This window comes from Lacerta agilis, chromosome 3 (assembly GCF_009819535.1).
Source record: "Lacerta agilis isolate rLacAgi1 chromosome 3, rLacAgi1.pri, whole genome shotgun sequence".
NCBI classification, from domain to species: Eukaryota; Metazoa; Chordata; class Lepidosauria; order Squamata; family Lacertidae; genus Lacerta; species Lacerta agilis.
The window spans coordinates 115,417,814-115,431,904 of NC_046314.1; the positions used below are offsets into that span (position 1 = coordinate 115,417,814).

At 48.3% G+C, this 14,091-nt stretch overlaps 1 protein-coding gene across 4 annotated transcripts in view; it reads right to left on the minus strand.

Moving 5' to 3' along the window:
- PTK2B (protein tyrosine kinase 2 beta) overlaps positions 1-7,564 on the minus strand; it is a 51,180-nt gene extending 43,616 nt beyond the window's left edge. For 2 of the 4 annotated variants that reach the window (XM_033145212.1, XM_033145210.1), the window contains exons 1-3: positions 7,303-7,564; positions 5,034-5,212; positions 3,081-3,168 (exon numbers count right to left, since the gene is read on the minus strand). In XM_033145212.1, coding sequence (XP_033001103.1) covers positions 3,081-3,168; positions 5,034-5,212; positions 7,303-7,521 — 486 coding nt within the window. In that variant the 5' untranslated portion in view covers positions 7,522-7,564. The remainder of the gene's footprint in view (positions 1-3,080; positions 3,169-5,033; positions 5,213-7,302) is intronic. The other 2 variants (XM_033145211.1, XM_033145209.1) reach the window with 2 other exon arrangements.
- Positions 7,565-14,091: the final 6,527 nt, after the last annotated feature.

The following is a 14,091-nucleotide window of genomic DNA, read 5'->3' on the forward strand; positions in this document are numbered from 1 at the left end:
AGGAGGGGGCCTCTGTGACACTCATAGAATCATAGAATCCTAGAGTTGGAAGAGACCCCAAGGGCCATCCAGTCCAACCCCCTGCCAAGCAGGAAACACCATCAAAGCATTCCTGACAGATGGCTGTCAAGCCTCCGCTTCAAGACCTCCAAAGAAGGAGACTCCACCACACTCCTTGGCAGCAAATTCCACTGTCCAACAGCTCTCACTGTCAGGAAGTTCTTCCTAATGTTTAGGTGGAATCTTCTTTCTTGTAGTTTGAATCCATTGCCCCGTGTCCGCTTCTCTGGAGCAGCAGGAAACAACCTTTCTCCCTCCTCTAGATGACATCCTTTTATATATTTGAACATGGCTATCATATCCCCCCTTAACCTTCTCTTCTCCAGGCTAAACATACCCAGCTCCCTAAGCCGTTCCGCATAAGGCATCGTTTCCAGGCCTTGGACCATTTTGGTTGCCCTCCTCTGGACACGTTCCAGCTTGTCAGTATCCTTCTTGAACTGTGGTGCCCAGAACTGGACACAGTATTCCAGGTGAGGTTTGACCAGAGCGGAATACAGTGGTACTATTACCTCCCTTGATCTAGATGCTATACTCCTATTGATGCAGCCCAGAATTGCATTGGCTTTTTTAGCTGCTGCATCACACTGTTGACTCATGTCAATTTTCTGGTCTACCAAAACTCCTAGATCCTTTTCACATGTACTGCTCTCAAGCCAGGTGTCACCCATCCTGTATTTGTGCCTTTCATTTTTTTTTGCCAAAGTGTAGTACTTTACATTTCTCCCTGTTAAAATTCATCTTGTTTGCTTTGGCCCAGTTCTCTAATCTGTTAAGGTCATTTTGAAGTGTGATCCTGTCCTCTGAGGTATTAGCCACCCCTCCCAATTTGGTGTCATCTGCAAACTTGATCAGGATGCCCTCAAGCCCATCATCCAAGTCATTGATAAAGATGTTGAATAAGACTGGGCCCAAGAGAGAACCCTGTGGCACCCCAGAGCAACATGTTTGTGCATGCAGCCTCAGGGCAGGCATGTTCACGATTCAACAGAACTTACTTCTGAGCAGACATAGGGCCGGTTTCACCTACATCGTGCTAGCAAAAGTCAATAGGGTGAGTTTCACTACCAATGCAACTGGACTTACCCACCCTCCCCCCCAACCTGGACCCCCTGAAATCTGATGGGGAGTGTTGCAGGAATCCCCCCCCCCGCCACCCGGACAGCCCATAGGGGAAGGAAAGAGGTGGTTGTTCTGTCTGGCAACCAGGAATGCTTGTATGTCCATCGCCTCCTCTTAAAATCCTAGGACTGCAGAGCTGGAAGGCACCCCTGAGGGTCCTCTAGTCCAGTGTTTTTCAACCTTTTTTGGGCAAGGGCACACTTGTTTTATGAAAAAAATCACGAGGCACACCACCATTAGAAAATGTTAAAAAATTTAACTCTGTGCCTATATTGACTATATATAAAGTAATTCTCTTGAATAGGAATCAAATAAACACAATTTTTCCCACGGCACACCAGGCAACATCTCGCGGCACACTAGTGTGCCGCGGAACAGTGGTTGAAAAACACTGCTCTAGTCCAACCCTCTGAATTCCACATATTAATTGTCCATTGTCCAGCCTGAATCTCCATGGAGCCTTGAGATTGTCCACCTGACCTCCTTAAAACAAGGAATAAACTCTGCCCCACTTCTGGCCATGTCAGCCTTGCCGCATATGAGGCAAGGGCAACAAAATGCCCTTTCCCACAGTGGACCAGACACTATCTGAAATCCTGCAACACCAAACTTCCTTTGTGGGTGGGGAATATGGACAGCAAGACCTGGAACTCGTGGCTGCAGGGTGGAGTTCAGGGCCAGCTGGGAAGCTCTGCAATTTGCTAAACCCCCAGAGCCTAGGGCTTGCCGATCAGACGGTCGGTGGTTCGAATCCCCGCGACGGGGTGAGCTCCCGTTGCTCGGTCCCAGTTCCTGCCAACTTAGCAGTTCGAAAGCACATCAAAGCACAAGTAGATAAATAGGTACCACTCCAGCGGGAAGGTAAGCGGTGTTTCCGTGCGCTGCTCTTGTTTGCCAGAAGTGGCTTAGTCATGCTGGCCACATGAAAGCTGTACGCTGGCTCCCTCGGCCAATAAAGCGAGATGAGCGCCGCAACCCCAGAGTCGTTCGCGACTGGACCTCATGGTCAGGGGTCCCTTTACCTTTACTTTACCAGATACAAATGCAGCTTTCCCCACACCTTAGAGCCTAAGTTGCGAAGAGGTTTGCACCCAGCACATCACCGAGACTGCTCAGCTTCAAACCATGCTGGTTCGGGTAGCGCAGCCTCCCCCAACCTGGTGCCCTTCAGATGTTTTCCACTACCCAGCTGGGGCTGATGGGAGTTCCCCCCCCGAAACATCTGGAGGGCACCAGGTTGCAGAACGCTGGCTGCTAACGGATTCTGAGTGATATGAAAAGTGACGGCCGTGTGCGAGATTTCAGCCGCAGGCACTACATACCAGACATTTCCGCTGCACAAGGTGTGCTTGGACTGTGCAAAGGGGATTTGCTTTGCTTTGGGGGGGGGGATCCCCTTTTGGGGTTTCCCTTCTCGGGTGCCAAAAAGTGCATGCCATGAAGCACCTGGTTTCACTTCCATCCTTGCAGCAGGAGAATGGTTTCTCTTAAGACACCGATAAACACATCAAATTCGATGTACACAGGAGCATAGGAACATGCTCAGTCAGTAGAGCACGAGACTCTTAACCTCAGGATCGCGGGTTCGAGTCCCACATTGGGCAACAGAGCCCTGCATTGCAGGGGGTTGGACTAGATGTCCCTCAGGGGTCCCTTCCAACGCTACAGTTCTATGATTCTACCTCAGTGCTGTCCTGCAGGCAGCAGGTCTCCAGGATTTCTGGCTCGAGTCTTTCCCAGCCATACCTGGAAATGCCGGGGATCGAACCTGAAACCTTCTGCATGCCAAGCAGCTGATCTATGGCAGACCTACCACCCTTTTGCCTAGATGCTAAAGGAGAGCACAGCACCACACAGCTCAACATCGCTGCGCCCGGGATAAACGCAAGGGCTCCAACCTGCTGGTAGAAATACAGAAGCGTCGTCCGGTCCTCTTGGAAGCGTTCTACGTAGTCCTCCGGGAGGTAGCGGATCTGTAGGTCATACCTGAAAAGGACAGGACAGTTTATCTTACAACACCCATTGTTTCATCTGCCTGAAGATCACATCCATCATCTCCACACCTCTCTCTGGTTTTGCTGGCAGGATCTTATCTTTGGAACTCACCGTCCCCAGAGATTGCAGTGATACCTTGGTTCTCAAAACGCCTTGGTACTCAAACAACCTGGAACCCAAACACTGCAAACCTGGAAGTAAGTGTTTCAGTTTGCGAACTTTTTTTCGGAAGCAGAACGTGCTCCGTTTCGAGTGTTGCGATGAGATCTGCCTGTTTTTGCTATTTATTTTGCGTTTTCGTTTTTGTGACTGTGTGGAACCCAGTTCAGCTACTGATTGATTAATCTGGAACGGATTAATCCATTCTGCATTACTTTCTATGGGAAAGCGCACCTTGGTTTTGGAACGTTTTGGATTTGGAACGGACTTCAGGAATGGATTTGAGTTTGAGAACCAAGGTACCACTGTAATTCAGTTCCTCCCTGCTTCCTAAGAGGCACTCCAAGACCGGCTCTTTCTCTAGCCCCTTCTCAGGTTGGTGAAGAATTAAAAGGAGCCAGTGTGGTGTAGTGGTTAAGAGCAGTGGACTTGTAATCCGGTGAACCGGGTTTGCTTCCCCGCTCCTCCACATGCAGCTGCTGGGTGACCTTGGGCTAGTCACACTTCTCTGAAGTCTCTCAGCCCCACTCACCTCACAGTGTTTGTTGTGGGGGAGGAAGGGAAAAGGAGAATGTTAGCCGCTTTGAGACTCCTTTGGGTAGCGATAAAGTGGGATATCAAATCCAAACTCTTCTTCCTCCTCCTCCTCCTCCTTTATCCCCCTTTTCTTTTTCTCATTGGCTGCGCTTATTCCTTTAGGTTGTACGCATGCAGGCAAGGCTTTTGCCGCAGTTAATTTCAACTTAAAGACTGCCCAATTACTGAGGTTGAACTGAGAGCACTCAGGGTTTATCCCCACTTCCTTTTTGCCCCCCCCCCCACTTTCCAGGCACAGCCTTGCATTTATTGTTTTGCCCCCAGAGCTCTGCCTGCGAAAGCCTGCTTTTTACATCTGAAGCACCACAAATGCCAATTTGCCATGGACTGCCATGTGCTCTGATTAAACAGTAAAGAGAGAGTTATCACAGGGAAGCGGGGGAACGTTCAACGTGAATTTGGGGCCAGGGAAGCAGGGTGATTGTGTGTGGGAATCCTCCAAGAGGTTTGGTGACGGTGGCCAGGAGAGATACACAGGGCCTGGAACTCGTTGCCAGGCTAGGATGGCATTCCCTGCTCTCCCGCAGAGTGTCACAGTGTGCTGACTGCATGCTGCAAAAGTCCTGACGCCATCACCATGCAGGATTCTTCCAGGGACTTTACTGTTGGGAGGGGCACTAAAGCATGGCCATTTATACTACAACTCCCATCAGCCCCTGTCAGCGAAGCCTTTTTGGACTACAACTCCCATCAGCTCCAGCCAACACAGCACTTTTGGACTACAACTCCCATCAGCTCCAGCTAATGCAGCCCCTTTTGGACTATAACTCCCATCAGCTCCAGCCAACACAGCACTTTTGGACTACAACTCCCATCAGCTCCAGCCAACGCAGCCCCTTTTGGACTATAACTCCCATCAGCTCCAGCCAACACAGCACTTATGGACTACAACTCCCATCAGCTCCAGCCAACGCAGCCCCTTTGGGACTACAACTCCCATCAGCTCCAGCCAACGCAGCCCCTTTTGGACTACAACTCCCACCTGCTCCAGCCAACGCAGCCCCTTTGGGACTACAACTCCCATCAGCTCCAGCCAACGCAGCCCTTTTGGACTACAACTCCCATCCGCTCTCATCCAGCCACGTTCGTTGACTTCCTACCTCCACTCGGCTTCAATGTGCAGACACTCATACTTGTCCTGGACTTCGCCCACCGTCAGGTCCGGATGGAGCCAGTGGATCTCGTCCGATTTCACGTGCTTCAGGCGTAATCCATAGCACTCGGCGAGCTGGATGTCCGGGCCAATCCTCCCGCTCTGCAGGATCGACTTGATCACTTCCTGCAGAGCAGAGTTGCAGTTGAGATAGCAGGAAAGGCCAGGTGTGTGTGTGTGTGGGACAAAGGGGTGGGAAAAAAGAACAAAGTTGTGACAATTTTGTGCTATTTGGAGAAATCGGATTCCAGAGGAGGGGGGAACCCAGTCATTTTGTCAAAATTGTGCTTTAAAAGCAATTCTCCCCACCCCAAAGATTAGATTGAGACTTAAAGGACATTGGATTTCTATAAAAAAGGAGGAAACTGGTTTTTTAAAACCTGCTGCTTATTTTTGCTGCAAGGGAAATCTGGCCTCGCTGGTCCATATGCTCTGGGAATGTTCTGTCATGTACTCCTTATTCGCAAGATGTTTTCAGATGCTCTAATGTGGCTCTGAAGCCCATCTGTGGGTTCCCACTTATGCAAGCCACCTTAAATGTGGGGCTTGACATTTGGGGACATGTAACGAGCCCTTCTTTGCATGTTGAGATTTTGGAGAACTAAGACTTTCCTCGGGGGACTCCAAAACAGATTATGGATATTTGAGTATCTCCATAATGAATCCAACCCGTATTAAGTGGATAGGTCGGGATGGGGAGGAAGGTAACCTTATTCTGGAGAATTTTGTTTTAACCTCTAAGGCAGGCACCCCCAACCTGCGGCCCTCCAGATGTTTTGGCCTACAATTCCCACAATCCCTAGCTAACCGGACCAGTGGTCAGGGATGATGGGCATTGTAGTCCAAAACATCTGGAGAGCCGAAGGTTGGGGGTGCCTGCTCTAAGGTTTGGTGTTTGCTCAAAACAGTGTAAAGTGTAAATAAGGAGAGGTTGCCTTCATTTCATTTTATCTGTTTCTTTATTTATTTATTGCTTTTCTATCCCTTCTTAAGGGTGCTCAAGTTGGCATCCCTTTAACTATTTGTTAAATTTCTGTAGCACCCTTCCTCCGGGGATCACAGGGTGCTTGACTGTATAGTCCCCCCCCCTCCTCCAGTGACCGCAGAAACGTCAACCCAGTGCGCTTCATGGCTGAGTGGGCATTTGAACCCGGGACTCTCCCATGTCCTCTCTAACCACTATGCCACACTGCGTCTGGAGTTTTAATTAGTCTTAAATGTTACGATGCACAGGAAACAGACAATAGGAGGCCAGGGAGTGCAGGGGAAGGGCTCATATTCAGGCCAGAGTGCTGGCCCTTTAGGAGAATATAATATTTTAGCATTATTTGTGATCGGTTCCTCATTAATTTGGAATATTGGCGTTAATCATAAGACGCTCCTGAAACAGCATATGATAACGGGCTGCCAAAAGGACTGGGTTTAGATCAGGGGTAGGCAACCTAAGGCCCGTGGGCCAGATGCGGCCCAATTGCCTTCTCAATCCGGCCCACGGACGGCCCAGGAATCAGCGTATTTTTACATAAGTAGAATTTGTCCATTTATTTAAGATGCATCTCTGGGTTATTTGTGGGGCCTGCCTGGTGTTTTTACATGAGTAGAATGTGTCCTTTTATTTAAAATGCATCTCTGGGTTATTTGTGGGGCATAGGAAATTGTTCATTTTTTTTTTTCCAAAATACAGTCCGGTCCACCACATGATCTGAGGGACGGCAGACCGGCGCACGGCTGTAAAAAGATGCTGATTCCCGGACCGTCCGCGGGCCGGAGTTAGAAGGCGATTGGGCCAGATCTGGCCCCTGGGCCTTAGTTTGCCTACCCATGGTTTAAATGAATATTAAAGAAGAGATGAAGGGGTTACAGGAGGAAGTGATGGGCATATGTTTGCAACAGGAGCAGGAAACCTGGGTGTTTTGTTTTTTTAAAAGAAATATGTATTAAATTAAAGTAATCTGGTCTGATCTGTAATAATTTGGAAAACCAATAAAAAATAATATAAAAAGGAGTATAAAGTACTTTATTGTCCCTTTGGCGCTGCGCTAAGTCTTTGCAATTTTGTCCTTCCAGGCTGTGATTCCTTGGGTTTTCTCCACCCTCTTGGTTATGCTTGAACCTTCCCCCCTCTTGTTAATAAATCAATAAAAACAAACAGGTAAGGTGCCTCCCCCCCAACCTTACTGAGCCCCCCAAAAGCCTTTTCCCCATTGCAGTCTCACCCTGATCTCGGTCATGACGGTACATTTCACCAGCTTGAAGTTCTTCCCCATGTTGAAGCTGTTGCTGTGGAAGCAGACCTTGAGGATACGGACCTCGTCCTTGTCGATGTCGATGGGCACGGCCACCATGGTGGACTCCGAGGGCCCCGCCAGGCTGAAACAGCTGCGCAGAGAGTTCGCCCTCAGCCGGCTCAGGGCCTCCGGCAGTCCGGACATCATTTTGAGCAGCGGCGGCAGTGGGGTAGCTAAAGCTGGAACATCACTCCCTGGAGAGACAGGAGGCGAGAGGAGAGGGGTCAGGCGGGAAGCAGCTCGGGTCATAAAAAAAACCCTAGGGATTTTAGGTAGATCAGAATGGCAAGGTAGTGACGACACAAAGCCAGATTGGTCGCAAGAGGTTTTTCACAGGTACCAGGTCAAGACTACCATGAGACCTACTCACCCACCGTCAAGTATGAGAGCATTAGGCTTATGCTCAAGATTGCTGCAGAGGAGAAACTGCACGTTTCTCATCACGATGTGAACACAGCGTTTTTGTACGGGGAACTGGGCGAGTCAGTTTACATGCTTCCACCTGATGGAGTGCAGGTACAGACAGGACTGGTGCTAGGGTTTCTTGCGCCCTAGGCAGACCACCTTCTGGTGCCCCCCGCCTCCCGCCAAAGCCTGCTTTAGCGGGAGGTGGGGGTGGTGGAGAGGCAAGCAGCAGTTTCTCTGCTGTAGCAGAGAAGCTGCTGCTCGCCCGCCCTGCCCCCCGCCAAAGCCTGCTTTAGCGGGAGCTGGGGGTGGTGGTGTAGGGGGCAAGCAGCACCTCTCCGCTACAGCGGAGAAGCTGCTGCTAGCCCGCCCCGTCCCGCCCCCCTGCCCAAGCCTGGCCAGCGCCCCCTCCATTTTAGCGCCCTAGGCAATTGCCTAGTTCGCCTTAATGGACGCGCCAGCCCTGGGTACAGAAGGGGAATGGCCTGTAAGCTAGAGAAATCCCTATATGGTCTCAAACAGAGTGCCAGGTGTTGGAATACAAAACTAGAAGAGGTATTGTTTTCTCTAGGTTTTCACAAAGGCAAAGCTGATCCATGTGCTCGGGTTTTTGGCTACAAATCTCAGTGCAAATGGAAGTCCAGGACATGAGGGCAGCCTTCTTGAAACATCGCAAGGGCTGTCACCTGGAGGAGGGCGCATGCTTGTTTTCTCCTGCTCTGGAAAGTAAGATCTGAACCAATGGCTTCAAGTTGCAAGAAGGGAGATTCAGACTAAACATTAGGAATAACTTTCTGTCAGTAAGAGCTGGTTGACAGTGAAATGGACTCCCTTGGAAGGGTGACTGTCCTTCCTTGGAGGTTTTTAAGCAGAGGTTTGTTTATTCTGTGTCTGCTCACATTTTGATTGTCTTGGAATCGTATTGTTTTTCTCCCTTCCTAGAACTCTTAGACATCTAATGAATCTGAGCCAGGACAGATAAAAGAGTTTATTTATGCAGCTCAAACTGTGGAACTCTCTCCAGTGATGGCCACAACAGGAGAACAGAAGAGGTAAGAGAGCAGATTATTATCCATTATTTGAAACATTCAAAAGAGATAAAGGGGGGGGGTGCATCTGAGGCATCTAGATTAAAAACAGATTTGGTCAACTCCAGAACGAAAACTCTTTCAAAAACATACCGATTCCTCCTTGATTGGAAAGTCAAGGAGGAGGAGGTGAAAGCTGCCATGATCAAATGGGCCCAGGATTTTGGGTACAAGACAGAAATGAAAGAGTGGGAAAACTGATGGAAAGTAAACTGGAAGTTCACAGCATGTTACGCTTTGAGGGAAAACTTGAGGGGGGGAAATGCAATACCGTTGGTACTTAACTCCATGAAAGCTTGCAAAAATGTATCTAGTACTTGTTGGAGGTGTGGGGTAGAAATTGGTACTATGTTCCACATGTGGTGGTTATGTAAAAAAAAAAAAAAGACCTTCTGGGATTCTGGGATTATATTTATATAGAAATTTAAAAAAAAATGTTCAGGGTTTCGTTTAAAAAGAAGCCAGGAGCTTTTCTGCTTGGAATTACAGGACCAGACATTCCTAGGAATGAAAAAGTGTTTTTTTTTTTTAATACGCCACTGTCACAACAAGAATCTTAATAGTGATAAAATCCCTTGCAGGTCAGAATGGCAACAGAAACTAGCTGAATATGTAGAGCTATCCGGGGGAAAAAATGAAAGCTAAGTCTAAACAAGTATTTATTGCAAAATGAGCAGTTTTCAAAACATCTTAAAAACAATTGTTGCAATATGAACTTGGTCACTGCCTTCGAATAACTCCTGCAGTTGTATTAAGTAAGGAACAAAGAAATAGGAGAATAATATTTTGTTATAAAATGAACGGACAGGTTTATGCAATAAGTCTGTAAATATTAAACGAAATATGGAGAAGACGGGAAGTTAGTTGTACTTTAAGAAGATTTACCGTCAGAAAACATGAATTCTTTCCTTTTGTTATTGTCATTTGGTTTGCATTTTAAGTAATAAGTGACATAGATGTATGGTTTTTTTCTTTCTTTTTTGTTGTTGATGTTTATAAATAAGCATAAATTAAAAATTCCAATGATAAATAATAATAATAATAATAATAATAATAATAATAATAATAATAATAATAATAGAACAGAGTGCTCTTGTGCTTGGGTCCTACTTGTGGATTTCCCGCAAGTATCTGTGAGAGCAGGATGCTGGCGAGGTGGGCTTGACCCAGCAGCCTCTTCTGCCGGTGTGTGGTTTGCAAATATAGCCTGCAGACCTTCCTGTGTGAAAGAGGCGGCTGGCTTTTGAAAATCAAGCAAGGTGCCCTGGAAAGAACCAACCACAACCGCCTTGCTACAGGAGGTGGAAGCTGTTTCGGTCACTGAACCTCTCCTCCAAACCCCAGAACGCTATTTTGGGTGACATGGAGGGGCCTTCGCCGACATGCCCTCAAAATACACCTGGCCTTTGCCAAGCCAGAGCCCATCAGCCCAAGCCAGCTGCTTCCACCTCAATGGTTTGAGGCAGTAGGACTCTGAATACCAGGTCCTGGGAATTTCCAAGTGGGGAGAGTTGCTGCGGGTGTTAAGAGGAATGGAGATGAATTTGTGGAGCTGTCAATGGGTCATAGAATCGTAGAGTTGGAAGGGCCCCCCCAAGGGCTATCCAGCCCGGCCCCCTGCAATGCGAGAATCACAGCTAAAGAATACCTTTGCAGATGGCTGTGTGCCTTCCTAGTCATGTATGTGAAATGAAACATGTATGCTTGTGAAACCCCCAGGACCACTTATAAATGCCATCTCCAACTCCTGGAAAGATTCCATCAACAGTGTCCCTGCTCCTGCCCACCTAGCAGTTCGGAAGCACGTCAAAGTGCAAGTAGATAAATAGGTACCGCTCCAGCAGGAAGGTAAACGGTTTGCTTCAACAACTATTATGCAGAGATTAAATTATATGCGGCCTTTATGGAGCATTCATTCTGGTTTGTTTGCAAAGCAATCGCAAGACAATGAGCATCCATGCTAAATTTGCTTGTGTGGTTTTTATACGTCTTCCTGTCGCTCATCCACCCCACACTTTTCAATGTGTTTCCCTGCTATTTTCCTATCTGCAGAAAGTCAGATTCTTTGTTTAAAGTGGATTTGTTGTTCCAGAGCCCTTCGGTGCACTTTAAATGTGCAATACCTAATTTTTTTTGGCTGCAAGCTTGACTCCCGTCCACCAGATACCAACAGCTTGTAGATGCCCCAGGAATTAAGTTCCATCCAGTCATGGAGGAGCCCAGAGCTGGCACCAGGGCATCTGCCAAGCCCCGTCCTCATCCCTGATCTTCCTCCAACGGAATCACAGAAGTGTGGTTGGAAGGGCCCTGTGTGTTATCTAGTCCAACCTCCTCCTGTTGCTTTCTGTCTCCCTGCTCCCGCTTCCCCTCAACCCTACAAGCAGAGACAAGAAGGAGCAGGTGCCTCTACTCACTTTCCCCTCTCCCTTTAGGCGGTGCCCATGTGGATTGGGTCCCAAGGGAGGACAGATGTGTGGGCAGAGAGAACAGTGGCCAGGAAGTGTGCCCACCCCCAGGACAAAGGATCTAGGAGTCTTGGTAGACCACAAACTTGACATGAGTCAACAGTGTGATGCAGCAGCTAAAAAAGCCAATGCAATTCTGGGCTGCATCAATAGGAGTATAGCATCTAGATCAAGGGAAGTAATAGTACCACTGTATTCCGCTCTGGTCAGACCTCACCTGGAATACTGTGTCCAGTTCTGGGCACCCCAGTTCAAGAAGGATACTGACAAGCTGGAACGTGTCCAGAAGAGGGCAACCAAAATGGTCCAAGGCCTGGAAACGATGCCTTATGAGGAACGGCTTAGGGAGCTGGGTATGTTTAGCCTGGAGAAGAGAAGGTTAAGGGGTGATATGATAGCCATGTTCAAATATATCAAGGGATGTCATATAGAGCAGTGATTTTCCCTGGTGTGCCGTGGGGAAAATTGAAAAATTACTTTATATATAGTCAATATAGGCACAGAGTTAAATTTTTTAACATTTTCTAATGGTGGTGTGCCTCGTGATTTTTTTCATGAAACAAGTGTGCCTTTGCCCAAAAAAGGTTGAAAAACACTGATATAGAGGAGGGAGAAAGGTTGTTTTCTGCTGCTCCAGAGAAGCGGACACGGGGCAATGGATTCAAACTACAAGAAAGAAGATTCCACCTAAACATTAGGAAGAACTTCCTGACAGTAAGAGCTGTTGGACAGTGGGATTTGCTGCCAATGAGTGTGGTGGAGTCTCCTTCTTTGGAGGTCTTGAAGTGGAGGCTTGACAGCCATCTGTCAGGAATGCTTTGTAGGTGTTTCCTGATTGGCAGGGGGTTGGACTGGATGGCCCTTGTGGTCTCTTCCAACTCTATGATTCTATGATCCCCGCCAAAAGATCTGGAGCCAAGGGTGGTTTAGTGGTATGAGTGGAGACCAGGGTTACAATCCCCATTCAGCCATGAATGCCACTTTGGGACTTTGGCTTCCATCACTGTCTCCCAGGCTTGTCAGAACCAAGTAGGACCTTGGCAGAGACACCTGCCTGACTGGCATGGTCCCTTCCTCCTGGGCAATCATTCAGGAGCTTCTTAAGCATTCTTCAGCCTGAACATCACTACGACTGATGCCGGAGGACATCAGCACACTCACGGATCCGCAGAGGTTTGCTCAGCTTGCGTGACAGACCACAGCAACTCAGCATGTAGGCTAATCTATTTACATATAAACACACACAGAGCACTGCAGCATGGCCCCCCCTCTCTCTAGCATCAGACAGCACAGAGAGAGAACAAAGGACAACAGTCCCACTTCAGGGAACACAATAAGACAAACACCCTGTCTTCCATCACTTCCCTCTCTGTGGAATGAAAACACCGTCATGTGATAGACAATAAACCCATAACCGCACATGGGGAATGAATCTCCAACAAGGCTATCCTACCTCGCAGGGTTGTTGCAAGGAGGAGAGAACCATGACCGCTACAACTTGAGCTCCCTGGAGGACAAGTCAGCTGCAAACCTAACAATAAACACCAGAGGAGCCCCCTGTCTCCCCATGGATGAGGCTCATCTGAACAATGCAGAAATGTCCCGTGGTTACCCATCTCCCATGGTAAAGCCTACCTGGAAGGGAGCAAGCCCCAAAATAAGTCTCATTCTATGCAGAGTGTGGAGGGATAGCTCAGCCAGTAGAGCATGAAACTCTTAATCTCAGGGCCATGGGTTCGAGTCCCGTGCTAGCAAAAGGTTCCTGCATTGCAGGGAGTTGGTCTAGACCCCTGTGGCCTATTCCAACAGAAGAAGAACCATTGCATGATAAAAAAAAACCTGGGGGTCCCCCCCATGCTATTTTCCTTAGGCTAGTCTCCCCTTCCACATGTGTGTGTGAATGTTGTACAAATTCAGTCCAACCAAGGTCCATAGGAAACGTTCCCTGCCGCCGCATTTTTCAGAGTTGAGGAAAGCTGCACCGGGTGAACTCCTGCCCGACACGCAGCTGTCAAAGGCGCAAGAGCTCTGCCCGAAGGAGGAAATGTGCTTTGCTGGTCCCACTCTCGCTCCAACCGGGCACGAGGGGGCGACAGAGCCGCTCAAACGCAGCCTGAGCCTTCCACCCGGGAGCGGAGAGACATTTGATCTTCAGAGAGTGTGATTCTCACAAGTACAGGCGCTTCCTGGGGGAGATGGAGCTGGCTGGCTCCTCCAACCTGCTGCCACCCGCAGCTCCCTGCCAATTCCCACTCTCCATCTGGTAGCCTAACTCAGTCATGCATGCTACTCCCTGTTGATCAGGAGGAATCTGAGCCAGGATAGGGCCTCCCCCCCCCCTGTGATATTAATGCATGACACAGGCACCTTCCTTATAGCATTTTAGGCACCTGCTAAAACCTCTTTTTTTTTCTTTTCATTTCACTCCTATCTGGACATATCTTTTATCTACATATGCAACTGATTCTGCTTTAGAAATGTGAAAAGGGGGGAGGAAGCTGGGGGGAAATTAAGGCGAGGGAGGTGGCAGACGACTTTAATTTGAAATGAATTCTTTTCCACCCTATGGAGAACTCCTTAACAGGATTTTGGAAACCAAGGAAAGATGTGAATGATTGATTGATTGATTGATTGAGTGAGTTAAGTTTCTCCAACATGAGAAACCAGTAGGAGAACACTTCAATCTCCCAGGACATTCTATACAAGTTGCTGAATTAGGAGGGCAACCAAAATGGTCCAAGGCCTGGAAATGATACACA